Source organism: Varroa destructor, unplaced genomic scaffold (genome assembly GCF_002443255.2).
Source record: "Varroa destructor unplaced genomic scaffold, Vdes_3.0 BEIS01000002.1, whole genome shotgun sequence".
Classification (NCBI taxonomy): Eukaryota; Metazoa; Arthropoda; class Arachnida; order Mesostigmata; family Varroidae; genus Varroa; species Varroa destructor.
Genome location: NW_019211455.1, coordinates 46135197 through 46150524, shown reverse-complemented (window position 1 = coordinate 46150524; position 15328 = coordinate 46135197). Strand labels below are relative to the sequence as shown.

The 15328-nt window shown below is 42.4% G+C and overlaps 2 protein-coding genes and 1 long non-coding RNA gene across 21 annotated transcripts in view; 1 reads left to right on the top strand and 2 right to left on the bottom strand.

Annotated features, from left to right (window-relative positions):
- AP-1gamma (adaptor protein complex 1, gamma subunit) overlaps positions 1 to 15328 on the bottom strand; it is a 221034-nt gene that overhangs the window by 113165 nt on the left and 92541 nt on the right. The window lies entirely within an intron of this gene.
- LOC111243898 (neuropilin and tolloid-like protein 2) overlaps positions 1 to 15328 on the top strand; it is a 64012-nt gene that overhangs the window by 38940 nt on the left and 9744 nt on the right. For all 4 annotated transcript variants that reach the window (XM_022790189.2, XM_086980043.1, XM_022790190.2 and 1 more), the window contains 3 exons: positions 5232 to 5456; positions 8907 to 9125; positions 13230 to 13507. In XM_022790189.2, the coding sequence (XP_022645924.1) occupies positions 5232 to 5456; positions 8907 to 9125; positions 13230 to 13507 (722 nt within the window). The remainder of the gene's footprint in view (positions 1 to 5231; positions 5457 to 8906; positions 9126 to 13229; positions 13508 to 15328) is intronic.
- Positions 1 to 15328, bottom strand: part of LOC147757889 (uncharacterized) — a 28826-nt gene that overhangs the window by 4299 nt on the left and 9199 nt on the right. For 2 of the 7 annotated variants that reach the window (XR_015321062.1, XR_015321056.1), the window contains exon 2: positions 13102 to 13497. This is a non-coding gene — a long non-coding RNA (uncharacterized LOC147757889). Of the gene's footprint in view, positions 1 to 5259; positions 5624 to 6867; positions 7116 to 8361; positions 8570 to 13101; positions 13498 to 15328 lie in introns of all 7 variants that reach the window. The other 5 variants (XR_015321060.1, XR_015321059.1, XR_015321057.1 and 2 more) reach the window with 5 other exon arrangements.

Sequence of the window (15328 nt, the reverse complement as noted above, 5' to 3'; positions counted from 1 at the left end):
TCGACTTCATTAGCCCATTTGTACCATACAGGTTTCTACAGAGAACATACATCCCGCAACCTCACTTATATGAGACAAGCATAACTACGAGTTAAAAAAAATTGTCTAAGTTTTATAGCAACCAGCTGAAATTCACAATTTCAATAGACACAGCTCACAACAATCCACGTGTAGTGGTCATTCTTGCATGTTGAGAGCAGGTGATTTGGCATCAGTAGCGTCCGCAGTAGACTATTAAGCGGTTCCTGAGACTTCACTGGTTACAGCGCCAGCACCCGCTGGGATCCCACTGCTGCTGTCTATAGTTATGGCCTAATAGGTCCAAGAAATTGAGGCGGACATGTGTAAGCGTTTCATCCGAACAACATCTGGTTATGATGGCAGAATAGTTATCTTCTTAAAGCTAAGGGTAGTGAGCCTCTCTCGATATATGCCTCGACGCCAGTGCACAAGAGTATAGACGAAAATTTGGCAATTACTTTGCTTCTGAAATTCATTTCTGTACAGCTCTGACGAAATAAAGGATGGACTTCAAAGGCGCTACAATACCGCCTTAAATCAGGAATCGGTAAGCACCTTAATTTGAATAAGTCGAACTGAAAATAGAACAGAAAATCTGGGAGACATCCGCAAACATTAACGGCTTATGATGTTAAGGCGAGTCATTCGAGCTTGCGCGAGCAGTTACATTACCTTCTAATCGTAGTAGTAGCCAGAGCTTCCGGTCTCATTCATTTTTCGTATCTATCTTCCGTAACACCGAAACAAAAAATATCCAAAGAAAAGCAAGGCAGCATTTTGTTTCCTTCAGACTACTGTCTATGTTGTCGGGGTACGCCCTTAAAGAACGACTTCAACGGGCCTAGTCTCCTGTAAACGAATTAAGATCTGTATTTTGCCACATCTATCTCGAGTCATATCTTGAGTGGTTCGACACTGTGAGCAATAGAATCGTTGTCGCATCACAACCAGTAACTTTTAAAAGAAGTTGCCCCACTCGGCCTGAATGAGTAGTGCCTATATGTGCCCAGACCACGCCTGAATACAACAAAGTCATAGCGAGGTCGACGATACACCTTGACTATCACAGACGGCATAGGAGCAGAATGCAAGCAAACTGAAATTTCGACTGCTCAGATACTTGCATATTCATGAGCATAAAAAGCATTTTTAAATACGGGCGTGCGTGATTCCGGTGCCTAAACCAAAGCCGCTCTACGTACGGCAATTTAGGTCGCAGTACGTAAGTGTTGACTTTCGAGAGGTGCAGCGCCGTTCTGCATTTGGAATTAACTTTCCTGTGACTGTGCTGTTTTCTAGAGTTTTGGCAAATTGACGAAGGTTGTGACGAAGGCTCTGTGTTCAGCAACTGACGATAACTTCTTCTTTGTGACTTTTATTATTCAAATTAGGATAATTCCTTGTACCTGTAGTTTACTCGGCGCGATACTTACTTTTCAACCGGAGGAAATGCATTGAGTATGATACTGGAAGCCCGTTATTGTTGTTTTTGTTAGCCCAAACATATATCTCCAATAGTTCCTCACCTATGAGTAAACCAAATAATCTACAGTCCCCCTTAAACCTTGCGACACAGCATTGGCCACGAGTACCCGGCAGTAAAAGTAGCAGTCGAAGCGTATAGTCCCTGTTGTGGCCCGAGGCTAGGTACGCGTAAGTGCCCCCAGACATCCCAGCCTGGGAGCCTAGGTAGGAGGTAGACGCCAGCAAAGAAATTTCATCAGAAACTCTGTTCGACAACTCGAAGTAATTTCAAAATGCCCTGCCTTACCATTAGCGCTGAGAAGCATCTCTGGTAAGCATGACCGTCTTTGGACAACGAGGCACTCCCTAGCCAGGTACGTGCTTCATGCTGGCTTCTGCTGCCGTCGAAGCACTCAACCATATAGATCATTGTAGTTTTTTGAGCATTGATCACTCAACGCAGTTTTCCTGTACTCGTCGTAGTAACCGCTGGCGCTATTGTGTCCGTTTCGAGTAGTCAGACATCGCTAACTAACCAGCCGGCCGACGAATCAGCAACTAATAACCTCGAAACAACCGTGGAGAACTTTCAAGCTACTAGTCTGAGTGGCACATGGGAATACACCAACGTAATTCAGCTGGACGTTGTCCTGTAGAACGGATCTAGGGGCTGGGTTAAGAGTCTTACGTTGCATCGTACACGTTACAGCACGCCAAATGCAGACAAAGTTCCTCATGAACCTTAGCTAAGTACACTAACGACAGCTACTACGACTATTAAACAGCATTAGAACAACATCGGCTCTCCTGAGCGGCGGGCCTGCGTGTATCAACGAATAATATTTATCACTATACAGCTAGGCCTGATAATTATAGGAAACATCGACAGAGGCTCCCTGCCACCTAAAGCCAAGTTCAGTAGCCGGTTCTTCAATGGCGAAAGATGAGATGCGCATGCGTAAAACGCAGTTACGGTCTCTAATAATGGAGATGGTGGTTAAATCTATAAGGCACGAAAAGCACGACGCAACGTATTGTAAAGTAGAAAGGCGAAACGAAGATGAGATGCTTGCGATGGGGATTTAACAAATAACATGTTAGAAATAAAACAATGGCCTAATACTTTCGGTAGCGGTGCTTGAATCAAATTCAACGGCCGCTTAACGTAAAGAGTGATTCGATTCAGCCTTGAGAACAACGCAAATACAACAACATATGGAGGAACAACACGTAAGAGACGTTGGGTGTCAGATCTTACAAGCGCCTAAGTCAGTCAAATGGTTATAGTATATACCGCATGAGAGACGCGAAAAAAATAACTTGTTAATTATTATATCTCGATTTTGTTCTGTTAAATAGAGTTATATTCTGTTTGGCCAATATTAATATTGCCGTCACTTATCGTTTCCTTGATGTCATGCCTATACTGTTGCGGTAACACGACAACTTAAACTTAACTTTTTGCCTATATGGTTCGAAGAGACATACAGTTCTGTAGTATACATAGAGCTATCCGTAATACCGAAACGTATGAATTATTCTATCGAAATTACAAGGATGCTTATGAATTGCTACTGGCTAAAAGGAGTCATAACAGCAACAAAATATAGAGTCGCCCATATTCTTTCAATCTAGCGACGCTTATGGGAAGAAAAATGAATAGATCTTCAATCCCTTACAGCGTCAGTTGTTTTTGATATTATAAAGTATAAGAGGGGAATATTTGAGAATAAATAATAATGGCAAGCTGGCGATGTCGTGTAACGCATTGTGTCAGCAAGACGTACCTTATCAGAGCCTATACACTAAAAGCGATAGACAAGACCTCGTGTGTCGATACGGTAATGATAAAGTAACATGAAACAACAAGGAACTATGCGAAGTTCCGATCCTGTACAGGCGACGCGTAAATGTATATATTTTGTAGCAAGCAATAGTTTGTTACATTTTCCTCATCGTGACGGATGAAGTTTTGAGCTATATGAGATATATCCAAACTTCGTCCAATTGTGCCCATTATAGCAGCCATATCGACAGTGGGTCACGCAATGGTATTTTGCAATACCTGTTACCTAAATAAGGTATCCAGAGAATGGGAAGGAATTCTTCATCTGGCAGATTTCGTTTTCTCTATACATCAGATGATTATTGTTCCTGCCAATATACGTCAGTGAGCCTGATACAGAGTATCATTGGTCCTACGGGGGAAATATCGACGTACCATTTATCGCCCTCTCACAGCCAGTCCGCCCAAATACCTACTTGATCGCTATGTAAATACTTAACATGTGCAAAATATATATAGTCGACACTATACACATCTATTACACAGCGTAAATATATTCATATCAGACACCTTTCGCGTGGCCTATTCTCTAACAATAATACATACGTGATAACAGTTAATCCTACGGTAACTCTATATAAATATATACATTATATTGTATGTGAGCACTGTCTCCGTAAAGGCGCTGGCGAAGCAAGAGGGAACTTAATAGAAGGTCACAACATAAGCTACATTCAACCTAACAACAACTATTCGACCGTCTTTGAATTAAAGGCAAGAGTAAATTAACTAATACAAGTTAATTTACTTTTAATTACAAGTTAATGAATTAAGTAAGCTAATTAAGACATCATACCAGTACCTCTATCGAACTGAAAGTCCAACCCAAATTTGATTCGCGCGGAAATTCCGCACCAACTTAAAGTTGTAATCGACGAGTTTACTGTGCAAACATGCAACCTAAAAATAAGGTCTATATATATATATATATATATATATATATAATGGTCTGAAGAAGGCTATATATATTCTGTGTGGGCCAAGCAGTTAGGCAGGGCCGTTTTGTTAGGCAGCGACATGTGAGGAAATATAATACTGTAGCTTGTTTCATAATTAGGAGGTCACCAGAAGTATGTAATTAGCTAAATAGATAGGAAGATATATAGAGACGTGCCTTACCCCTATACAGCTAACTAAAATAGCAGAGGAAGCGCGGGAAAAAAGAGCATGCTTTCACAGTCAACATCTTTTCATGTAATAGACTAAATATCTGGCAGATGAAAGGGCCAAATATAGCTAGCTCATTCGACGTATTAGTTAGTGCGTAGTGGCCTCGACCAATTATTTCGTATTAAAATGAAATCAAATTCTGTATAAAGAGATAGAAATACGAGCTCCACATAAGACTAGGGTAACTTTTGATAAATAAGTTAGACATGTGTTAAAAAGTAGATATGGAGAAAGAACTGTTTCACGCTAGCCACGTAGATAAACTTTCTGAAGATCTTCCCGCAGGAATAGTCTCGGTCACAAATTCTTCATCGTGTAACTCAGACTATTCAGTCGGCATCGTAGCGGCGGTCTGTTAGTCCACCCCGTGACGATGCAAAGAAAAAGCTTACTTTGCTACAAAATTGATTGGCACAAGCATTAGTCCGGCTTGGACTCGTCTCGTACGGGAAACGATCGCCAGCTGCCTAAAGCAATGCTTAACGACAGTTGTACTGGACTTAAAACTTGAAGCACTTCTTTATATAAATTATTAAATAATTCTGAAACGAAAGTTATTATCATTTATGCCGTGACAATGCTATAACAATACAAATGACCAATATGATGCAAAACATGCCCTTGTCAAAACTACGAACGGCATGTTCTATTGTAAGTTCATATGCAGTAACATTTTTATCTATCTATGATTCACTCGCTCACTCACTCCTTCGATTCATCTCTACTGCAGGCCAAGAATCGGAAACTCTTCGTATTACCTTCTACGAGTTCGAGCTAGAAGAACCCTTCCAGAAAGGGTGCCTAAATGATTTTGTCGACATCTCCACAATCAGTGTAGCAAACGTCAAGCAGCTGGTCGGGCGCTTCTGCGGCACGTACGTGCCCGTACCGCTGCTCACGATGAAGCCACGAATGGAGATTATCTTCAAGGCTAACCATGCCCGGTCCGCCAAAGGTAGGTACGCCTTTACTTACGGGGGCAGAATAGGACAGGCGATGCCATTAGTAGCGTATAAATCTTAATGCCTTTGTTGAGGTAGCAGAGGTGGGGCGAACGTCGATGGGGTAATTGTTGCGACAAGTGGTACGTCTCCTGAGAAATACAGCTGGATTAGGAACGCTCTTGAAGGCAACCAAAGAGAGATACGAGAGAAGAGAACGTGCTTTAGAAACCACAGTTGTTATTATGTATATGTATTTTTCTGAAGCGTGTTTTATGGTCCAACTGTGTCCACTAAAAGATAAAGACAAGAGTCAGTAAAAACATTTGATGGACGGTTTATCAATCATCATTTCACCTTTCCATTCAATCTGCATATAATTCTCGTAAGAGACGCTTGCAGATATCTCAATTAGTCGAAGAGACCCATCAAGGCCAAAAATAATATTGTAAACTATAAATAAAAGGCGCCGCAATCAGTCCTCGTCTTTTTTCCGTCATGGCAAATGACCGTTCTGTTTATCGATGGGGCTGAGCCGCCTCACCGATATTCCCTTGCGGTTATCGTTTGTTTCAGTGATAGGATTTTGCCGTATAAAGCAGGCTCCGCTTCTGCATGCCGGAAAAAATTTACGTAAGCGACGCAATTTCTTAATCATTTTCTGAAAAAAAGACATTTCTGAAAAAGCCGTCGGCTGGAAGATTCAACTCGAGACCTGGTAGGCCTGAGTTCGCAGCAAAACAAGAATCGAAGTTACAACAGGATGTGTTAGACACTGAGAAGTAAAAAAGTAGGACAATTTTTTTTGGCTTGCCTTCGATTGGGCAAGTTGGTCGATCGAACTGGGATTGTAATGCCGCGACCAATCGTTCTGTGGTGCCACTGTTATTGTTAGTGTGGCACAATTATTATATTATGAAGCGGAATTGACGGAAACAGGTTCGATCCGGTTCGACCATTTTCCGTTAGCAAAAACAGTCGAACGACAAAAGCTTGGTGAAGGACGAAGGGTATTAAGGAGACATTTTGTTTTTGCGAGAAATTATCGAAAGGAATAAAAACATCCTCACACTGAACGAACTGGGAGACAAAGCATGACAAAGGTAGTAGTCAATGCGGTCATTCGATCAGAGCCGTTAAGGAATTGACGTACCTTCCTGGTAACAGGTTATATTTCAAATAGATACCGCTCAATCGTTTGTGTCTCGGCCTAACACGACATAAGGTAGAACCTACCTAGTACTCTAACAGTGGCTATCTTTCACTACACTCAAGTAGTAGATCTTACGTATTAACGAGGTGAGACACAATAAAAAAACTTACATTCTAAAATCTACAGTGGCTAAACATGGTTATGGGTAGTAGTTGTGTCGGCCGTTGAAGCTAATCAATAGGCTCAAATTACCCCCCTTAAAAAACACCTACTTGAACACTGCTCGACAGATTCCTGTTTTTTGATGCGATTAGTCAGGATGGGCCATAGGCAGCGGGGTCTTGCTGGAATCGTTTAGGGAACCGCGCCGTCTAGGCAAAAAGTGCAACGGCCAAGTGATGGCAATTGCAGCCTTCGAAGCATGTAATAGCCCGTCAGTTATCGCAACCCTTTCAGACGCCGTCCTGGACACTGCAGTAGACTATATACAAATCGTAGCATTTTACGCTTTTCGAGCGATCTGCAAGACATTTTGGGGTCAGGTTTTAAGCGAATTATAACTAATTATCATTATTCAAATTAGGAACGCTGACATTATTACTGTGCATGTTCGTGTTCGAGGTAATCCCATGTTTGAGCCTCGTGTCTTTGGCTAGGACTCGCGACGCAAGGGGCACAAAGATACGCAATATTGTTGCTGCGCCTAGAAGGTTCATATTTTGAGGTAGAATTTGAAGGCCTTTAGCATAAGCCTAATCTAAGGGTCTAATCCAAGGTGACTATCCGTCCTGATCGCGGTGAACACGAAGGCTGGTCAAATTGTGCAGTTAACTAATACCCCTATAAGCTGCCGTCGGCTTTCATCATTTGATGTGGCTAATAATTAACGACCGTAAAGGGTATCTGTACCGAATCTTTGTTAGGTTTAATCTAATGAGTCCGCTGTACAAGTCAAGCAGAATATCCACGACTTTCATGCAGAGACAATTTTTTGCGACAAATGCGACGAGCCATATTCAAAAAATGACGATCTCGTTTATAATAGAAAACGCCAGTACAATTCAAGAGGCAAGACGGATGCTGCGGAAGCATACGCGGAACATTAAGCCCGCGGAATTTGAAACTTCATTCTGACAAGAGCCTCGGTGAACAATAGCTTCGCGCATGCAATTTCCATATTACCGACGGAGGAATTCAAAAGGGTTTACAAAAAGGGGGTGGGACTAGGGTATAGAAAAGGATTTTGACATTTCAGTGGGACTATGCATCGTTATCGTGTTTACAAAATGGGGTTCACATGTAAACTTTGGTCTTACTTAGCTTGGCTCATGCTAGCTAGGCCTTAAGTGTAAGGCACAATGGCACTACCGGATGTAAAGTTCGAAAGATTTAGTTCTGAGATTTCAAATGAAAATTCGCTTATTGTACGTTTTCCTTCACGGCGCAATGAATCAACTGTATGATGTTGTTGTACGTGTCTCAGCATTCATTTCTCATGCTCTTCCCAATTATTGACCTTCGGTGCACGCAGTGGGTCTTCAACTAGCGATCTCCGAACTGTTTCGGTAGGAAGCTCAGCCGCCAAAGTGTTTGTATGTGTATAAATTCTTTTCAAACTTTATACATGACAACAAAAAAATACCAGGAAGCGAGTCTAGAGTGTTGAAACATTTTTAGCCATTTAAACATAATTTTTCAACAAATCGAAACTGCACCAATATCTGTATTAGTCCTTTGGCTATTTTATTCAGTATGGAATTAGTCACCTATGCGATACGGAGCACAATGGTCGGTTTCCGGGCAACGCCAGTTGCTTTGTGTAGCTCAGTTTTAATGTCCCAGACGGCGGAAGGACACTCATTACATGAAGAGTCAATATTTGCTGTACACGTTAACTGTCGTCGTGCAATGATTGATGGCCCTGCCTTTGCCTGAGGCAAACTCATTTGCATAGCCGAGGAGGGTATGCGCGACCTAAAATTGAGGCGACAATTCTTAAGCCTAGAACCGGTTGTGTAAATAAATGATGCATAAGTACAACGAAATCGTATTAAACCTGCCGTTTACACTAAGAACCAAATACCTTATTCAAGGTCAAATAATGGAAAAATAAACACACGTATGCCCATTGGATCATAAAATCGAATTTCCTTCTCTCCCTGAACGCAATTATGTTGCAAAAAACTTGTTTAATCATACATTAACACCACCGGGTGAAGGTCGACATTATATTTCTTCGGTTTCGCACACCTTGCATGAAACTAATCTTCCGCCTTCTTTCCTGTTCTCTCACATTTTCGGTTAATTTCAGGATTCTTCGGGCATTACGAGTTCACTGACGAGAGTTCCGTACCGCCTCCGCCGTCATCCAACCTAACAGGTTGTGGGGGTACCTTAAGCGGTGTCGGAGGTATACTCACCTCACCTTATTATCCACATTCTTTCCCTAAAGATGTTGACTGCGCGTGGCTCATACGCGTCGATTATGATAAACATATCTACCTGCGAGTGCTCGAGCTGCAACTAAAAGGTGCGTCATACTTAAGGATATAGCCCTAACCAGTACTCTGTCTGATTTAAGTTGTCAAGCGGTAGACTTATTAACGATAAAGCGAAACTGCGTCAATTAGGACTTCTTCCGGCGGAGGCTCTTCCGAGTTTCTTGAGCGAGAAAAGGTGCACATAGCTATGAATTTCTGTTTTGGTTACAAGCACATCCAAGGTCACTATATCGCGTTTAACTTGAAGATAATGTTTAAAATCGAGTTCTCTCAGTTGCTACGAGTATGCTTGTCCAGTAGATGTCAGTAATCTACTTCCGATTGTGTTTCGCGCATGTATATATATATATATATATATATATATGCGCGAAGAAAAGGCCGATCATTTTTTTCTACTTTCTCGGCTTAATTTCTGCGATGGCGGCTTTGTGAAAGTAACAGGGCTGGCTTGTCCATCTTATCGGCTTTAGAGAGCACAAAATGATGGGTTTTCAACCAAAAAAAATAGCGTTCCTGCGAAGCACACTCATTCGTAGCAGTAATAGGAGACTAGGTAAGGCCACCAACTAGATTATAAGCAGCTTTGTTTTTATTTTTGAAAAAAGGACCCAGCAGAAGAGTCTCAAGTGTGCATCACGGCCGATCAGGGTTCGTCTGATGCTCACAAAGCTGGATACTGGAGATTTTTATTACCTTTTGGAAATAGGCGAACGACTTGTCATCGCGGGTTCCTCTTTACTACTGCGAAACGTTGCCCCACGTGGCATCAACACTTACGATGTTAAGGATAAGGAGCACTGCCATCTCCAGGAGTGCTCCTAAGTACATATAATACTTCATAGGCTTTGGAGATGAACAATGTGTTCACTCACACTAAACTGTTCTTTTAGTTAACCTGCTGAGCATCATCTAGATAATGAGGATCTAAGAACCTGTAACGAAAATAATAGGTATCTCTCAGGGGGGATCAACATTCGATAAAGAAGAAAGGACCCACAAAAACGCCTTTTTTTGTTCTAGGCACTTGTCATTCATTCATTCATCGACAACTGCAAACAAATTTAGCTTAGAATGAAGACGTCTTAGTTATTGTTGCTGTTAGTTCTCTCTTTTTTTTTTTCGTTAACTTCAGCCTGTAGCGACGACAAAAGTGACCGAAAACCGTTCGACTGGTTATTGTCACAGTTACTGCTATCGAAGTATGTTGTGCGGGTGCGTCTTCTTGCATGTTAATATAAACATCTAGCGTCCACCTCGAACTATGTCGTCAGCGTCCCCTTAACTGATAGGGGTGGGTAGTAAAACCACTGACTTGACACGTACCATATATGACATTATAAATATATGTACGGAACCTGTGTGCTAGTGTGAAATACATAAGAGACGCCTATAGAAATTAGAGAGGCAGACAGATTTCAAGGCTATAGGCAAGTTTTCTACGATCATCACTTCGTGAGGTGTGTGTGACCTTCGAAAAGCGGTCTGAAATTATCTTTGAAGTCGGAGCCCTTCCTGTGAAATTTAGCCTTGGTGCTGGGCGCCGTTGTTTCTTGTCTGTCATAGACCGATTAAGAGAAGTGTCTAAACGGTGCCGGTTAAGAGTTTGAAGAACATATTTCTGGCACAGGAAACAAATGGCTGAAAGCCATTTGATTTGTATGAAGGGTACCCTCGAGATTATTTCTACGATATTAGTTTAAATGTCTAATGCTACTTCACTGTAGGGTATTTTTCCTTTTGTATTGCTTCTTCACTATTGCATTGTGGGACAGTGGTAGGTATTTATGATGGTCGGACACTTCTTCTTTGGTCATCTTATCTATTGTCTAAAAAATCCCCTTTTTTTTATCCTTGCTGTTATGACGTCTCGGACCCGCCTTATCTAATTTACGTGTCCTAACACAACCAGGTCCTAATAGAAACCCCTGGCTTTTTACTCCGACATATATCAAGGCGAAGGAACAGTAGGCCTACGCACGGGCACAAGCAATAGCTTGCTAGAATCTATTATTGATGTCATATATAAATGTGGTAACCAGCTTAGCCGTTCACCGTCACTATATCGATCAGGTATTACAGATGGCCAATGCACGTCATTAAGAAATACCAGCCTTCCACGATCGATCAGTTGCGGCCGTATCTCATGTCTCCAGTTCTAGTGATATGTATAAAAGACAGCCACCGCCAGATTGTTGTCAGAGCCACTGTGAGACTTCCGTTGTTGATGTTGGCTATTTTGGCATACCGCAAACCGATATGAAGACAACTGTTGTTACACCCGTAATCTTGTTCTCCAGTGGAGGACGTCATTGCGCAAGATAATTTCGTCCTCGAACTTAAACTTCAATGACGGTCAAGCCAGTCTGCCGGAGGCTTCGCAAGGACAATGTTGAAGATGCTGATCACGCATAGCGATAACTACGTCAACGCTTTTAAACTATAAAGCGGAAAAAAGCGGTTAATTCAAGCCCCGCAGATGACATATACTAGACGATTAAATGGAAAAACAATATCTAAGGATTGGCTGGAGCACAGATCGTAATCGTGGGAGAAGTCAAATCGGATCGTTCATCTAAATGAAATTCATGCATGAACCCAAGTGCTACCATCACTGCTGACGACAGCTATTACATTTGTGCGTACCTCAATAAAAAAACAGCATAAATGATTCGCTTTTTGTCAGCTCTGCGAATACAGTTCTCGTTTACTTAATAACTTTATCATTTCTTGGCCTTCTTTGAGGTCAAAATGCTTGCTAACTTTAAGGAAACATAGTTACTGTTTCATGCTAGGATGTGTCCAGTCGGCCGAAGTACAACTGAGGAGGCATTAGCATGTAGAAAATTCAAAATATTCATTTTGTATCTCTGCAGGTAACTGCCTTCAACGCAACTTGCAACAGGAGACACTCGTAAAAAGGAATGAGCCCGTGGCCTTTTAATGTGCACCTTGTGTTCTGTGATGCGGCACGTTTTATACTCTGTGTAATGTGTATTTATGTACCAGTTTTACGCACTTACTTGTTCTGTTTTAACAATTATGTTAATTCAGTATTGAACTAGGATTAAGCCGAAACGCTGAACCAGCGGCTTTAGCTCTAGGGTATGGCTGACGTGAATTAGAAGAAGAGACATGATAGAGGCGTCTGGGTGTTTATAGCAACGCGCTTCCTATGCGATTGTGTGGTGCTTAGGGGTCTGAGAGGTACTTAGTGTAAGCACAAATCTAAAATGACTATAAAGAAGAAGTGAAAGGCTAGACAGGCATGGGGGAAGGTCTGTGCGTAAAATTTTGAACGTCGTTGATTGCTATATGCTCTATATTTGATGTTTGTGCTCGTTAAACTAATCAAAACATCTTCATCGATGCATAAATATGTGCAATAACAGGTCTGTACTGCGCGTAAATACATACGCTCTTTAGGAGAAAGGTGGCCATATACAGAGCACCATAAACGCAAGTTAAAGCAAATGGGGTAACGCAAAAAAACCAGTTTTCGTTGACCCTGACGGCACTCGACATGCGCCTTAGCCTTAGACCATGAATTGTGTTCGAATAGGCATCAACAAATGTCCCGCCAAAGAAGCTACAATTGAAGAATTACAATTTCATATGTCATATATAGAAATCCAAATGCAAAACTGGACAAGACGAGTCTACCCACAAGCTTAAATCTTCACTATGATACTTCCATAGGGATATCGTGGTCCGTAAAGGATTACCGCGCTGCTACAGACACATCGACTGCCTCTTTTTTACACAGTGTTCTTTACATTCTTCATTTATTCGCACCTATCGTGTGGTATGTGTTATTGGCGGGGCTTGACCAACGGTCTTCCTGCGGCCGGCTTTCTCACCCAGAGGGTTAACTGTTTAACCTACCCCGTGGGCATTATAGTCCTTACCTGGTGACGTTATATCCTGCACCGCCTCATTTTCCCTTCTAGAAATGTTATAAGCGATGTCAAAATTTGTTCTGCTACGAGTCACATCAGTGATTCTTACCTGACAAACAGCTCCAGCAAAGATGGCTAGACACGTTTGGGTACAGGAGAATTAGCAGCAACCGAATTTTTCAGCCTTTGTTACTAAGTCGATTTTGGCCTGGTGCGTTCGGCCGTGTTGTTCCGCAGGGAGTATCGCGAACTGTGGTGAGGCAGAACTTGCTATCTATGACGGCTATTCGAATATTGATGTCAATCCGGTACCGTTGAAGCGATACTGCGGTGACTTGAAGTACTACAAGAATACCGAGGAAAAAACTCAGCTGTCACGTCGGAACCGTGTCGTGGTCCGGTTACGGACAACGGTAGCGTCGCCACAGCGGCACGAGGGTGATATCATTGGCTTCAAATTAGTCTGGACAGCTGTTACGTTTGCCGACCAGTGCGAACAATTTACCTGTGGAAAGGTTAGTGGATCATTTAGTCCTCTACAGAGATTATTCAGGGAAAATTACCTATTATTATTATTATTACACGGTCGCGGTACGAACGTTTTTTCGTAAACATGCATGCTGCAGTAACTTACGTGTCTTTTACAGAAGAATGCTGACTTTTGCGACTTTAACAAAAACCTGATGCGCTTCCACCAGAGTGTACAAATGCAATGTCTATTTTGGTCGCAATTTGCCTTACCGCATTGTCGTGATTATCTTAAGCGTTTCTCAGAAAACAGACTAAAAAAGGGCTTGTCTTGTCTACGCGACAAAAAAATCTGCAGCTTAAAATGATTTAGTAATTACTCTCTAGGCAAGTCCTCGACCCAATCCGTTTGCATTCCACTTTCTGCCGATTTCAAATTTACCTACGTCCCACCGCGTTTACGCCCGGTTAGATTGGGAAAAAATGGCTCTATCGTTTCGCTGTTGTTTTTGCCTTCGTTGTTGATATCGTTGCTAGCGTACCAGATCTTCGATGCTGCCTTTTTATTTTAGTGTCTTCACAACGATGAAGACATGGAACGGTTGACGTGTAGAAACTTTCCTAAATGAGTCTGCGTGCTCGGTTAGCGGCTTTTAAATGCGGGATTTCCTTTTAAGTGCAACTTTTTAGTTGGAAGAAAGAAGATGCTGAGAAAGAGAGAGTTGCTCCGTTCTTACATGCACGAATAAGTGAAAAACGTACGTTGGCGGAGCAAAAAGTGAAGTTGCGGCAAATTGTTGGCGGGCAAACTAGCTCAAGACGTTTTCTTAAAATCTTCTTCAGACCCCCGGGGGACGAACACAAGTGCAAGCTCCTACAGGCGCAGCTTGGAGAAGTCGGGTGGGAGGCGACTAAAGCCATAAGGAAAATGCGGATGCGTCTGAGAAGTTCTAATGCTGTCAGCAGCTAGCCCGTCGCCGAGAACCGCTTCTGCTGAATGGCGCAGTGCATCACACACAAACTGCGGCCCAACGAAAATATAGTGAACGAAAATCCCATGAAAAGAAGAACTGAAATTGATTTATGGGCCGCTATCCCGTCAGCGGCTGATTCCTGCGCATGATTGCGGATGCTTTCAGGTGGCAAGTTTCGTAGCGATTTAGAGTAGGAACGCAAAATGCTTTCTAGAAATTAGAGTTGAAGTTTTAAGCGCGGCCAGAAGAATTGTACGCGATTGGGATGACCCAGAATCGGTCTTGTCGAAAGCTTTCTTCTTTTTTTCAAGCTACGTAACGCCCCTTAACCGTACCAGCAAGCATGCTATGGGGGAAAGGTGTTAACCCGTCTAGCAGAACATTTTTGTCAAAAAGCTAAGCGAAAGGGGTAAAGCTAAATGGCTTCTATCTGAAACCATCTGAGGCGATTGGCGAAGTGTTTGCACCCCCATTTATTTGCGCCGACCGCTGTTAGGACGGCTGCGTTCTCGGTAGCGTCTTCTCGTTTCAATGCTGTAATTGCCGCGCCTCCTACTATCAGCAGAACAGGTATCAAGTCACGCCGGACGGTTCAAGAAACATTAACAACTGAAAGCAACTGAGGGGTTCGAATGGAGGAAGATCGGAAAGAAGATGGTGGAAAGGTAAGGAAAAAGCTCTACCCCATGACCACTTTCTCACGTTGTCGTTATCGGGGTGTCGGAATCAAGAAAAAATAGTTGGAAGGTGCCGAAAAGAATCAAAAACCGGCGGGAATGGCGGCAATCCCGTTTTTGTATTAAGTGTCTTTTCTTTGAGTCCTAGCAAGCTGCTCTAATAGGAGAAAAGTGAACTGGCCAGATGGCTGCCGTGAGCTTGGAGCTCCATTGACGC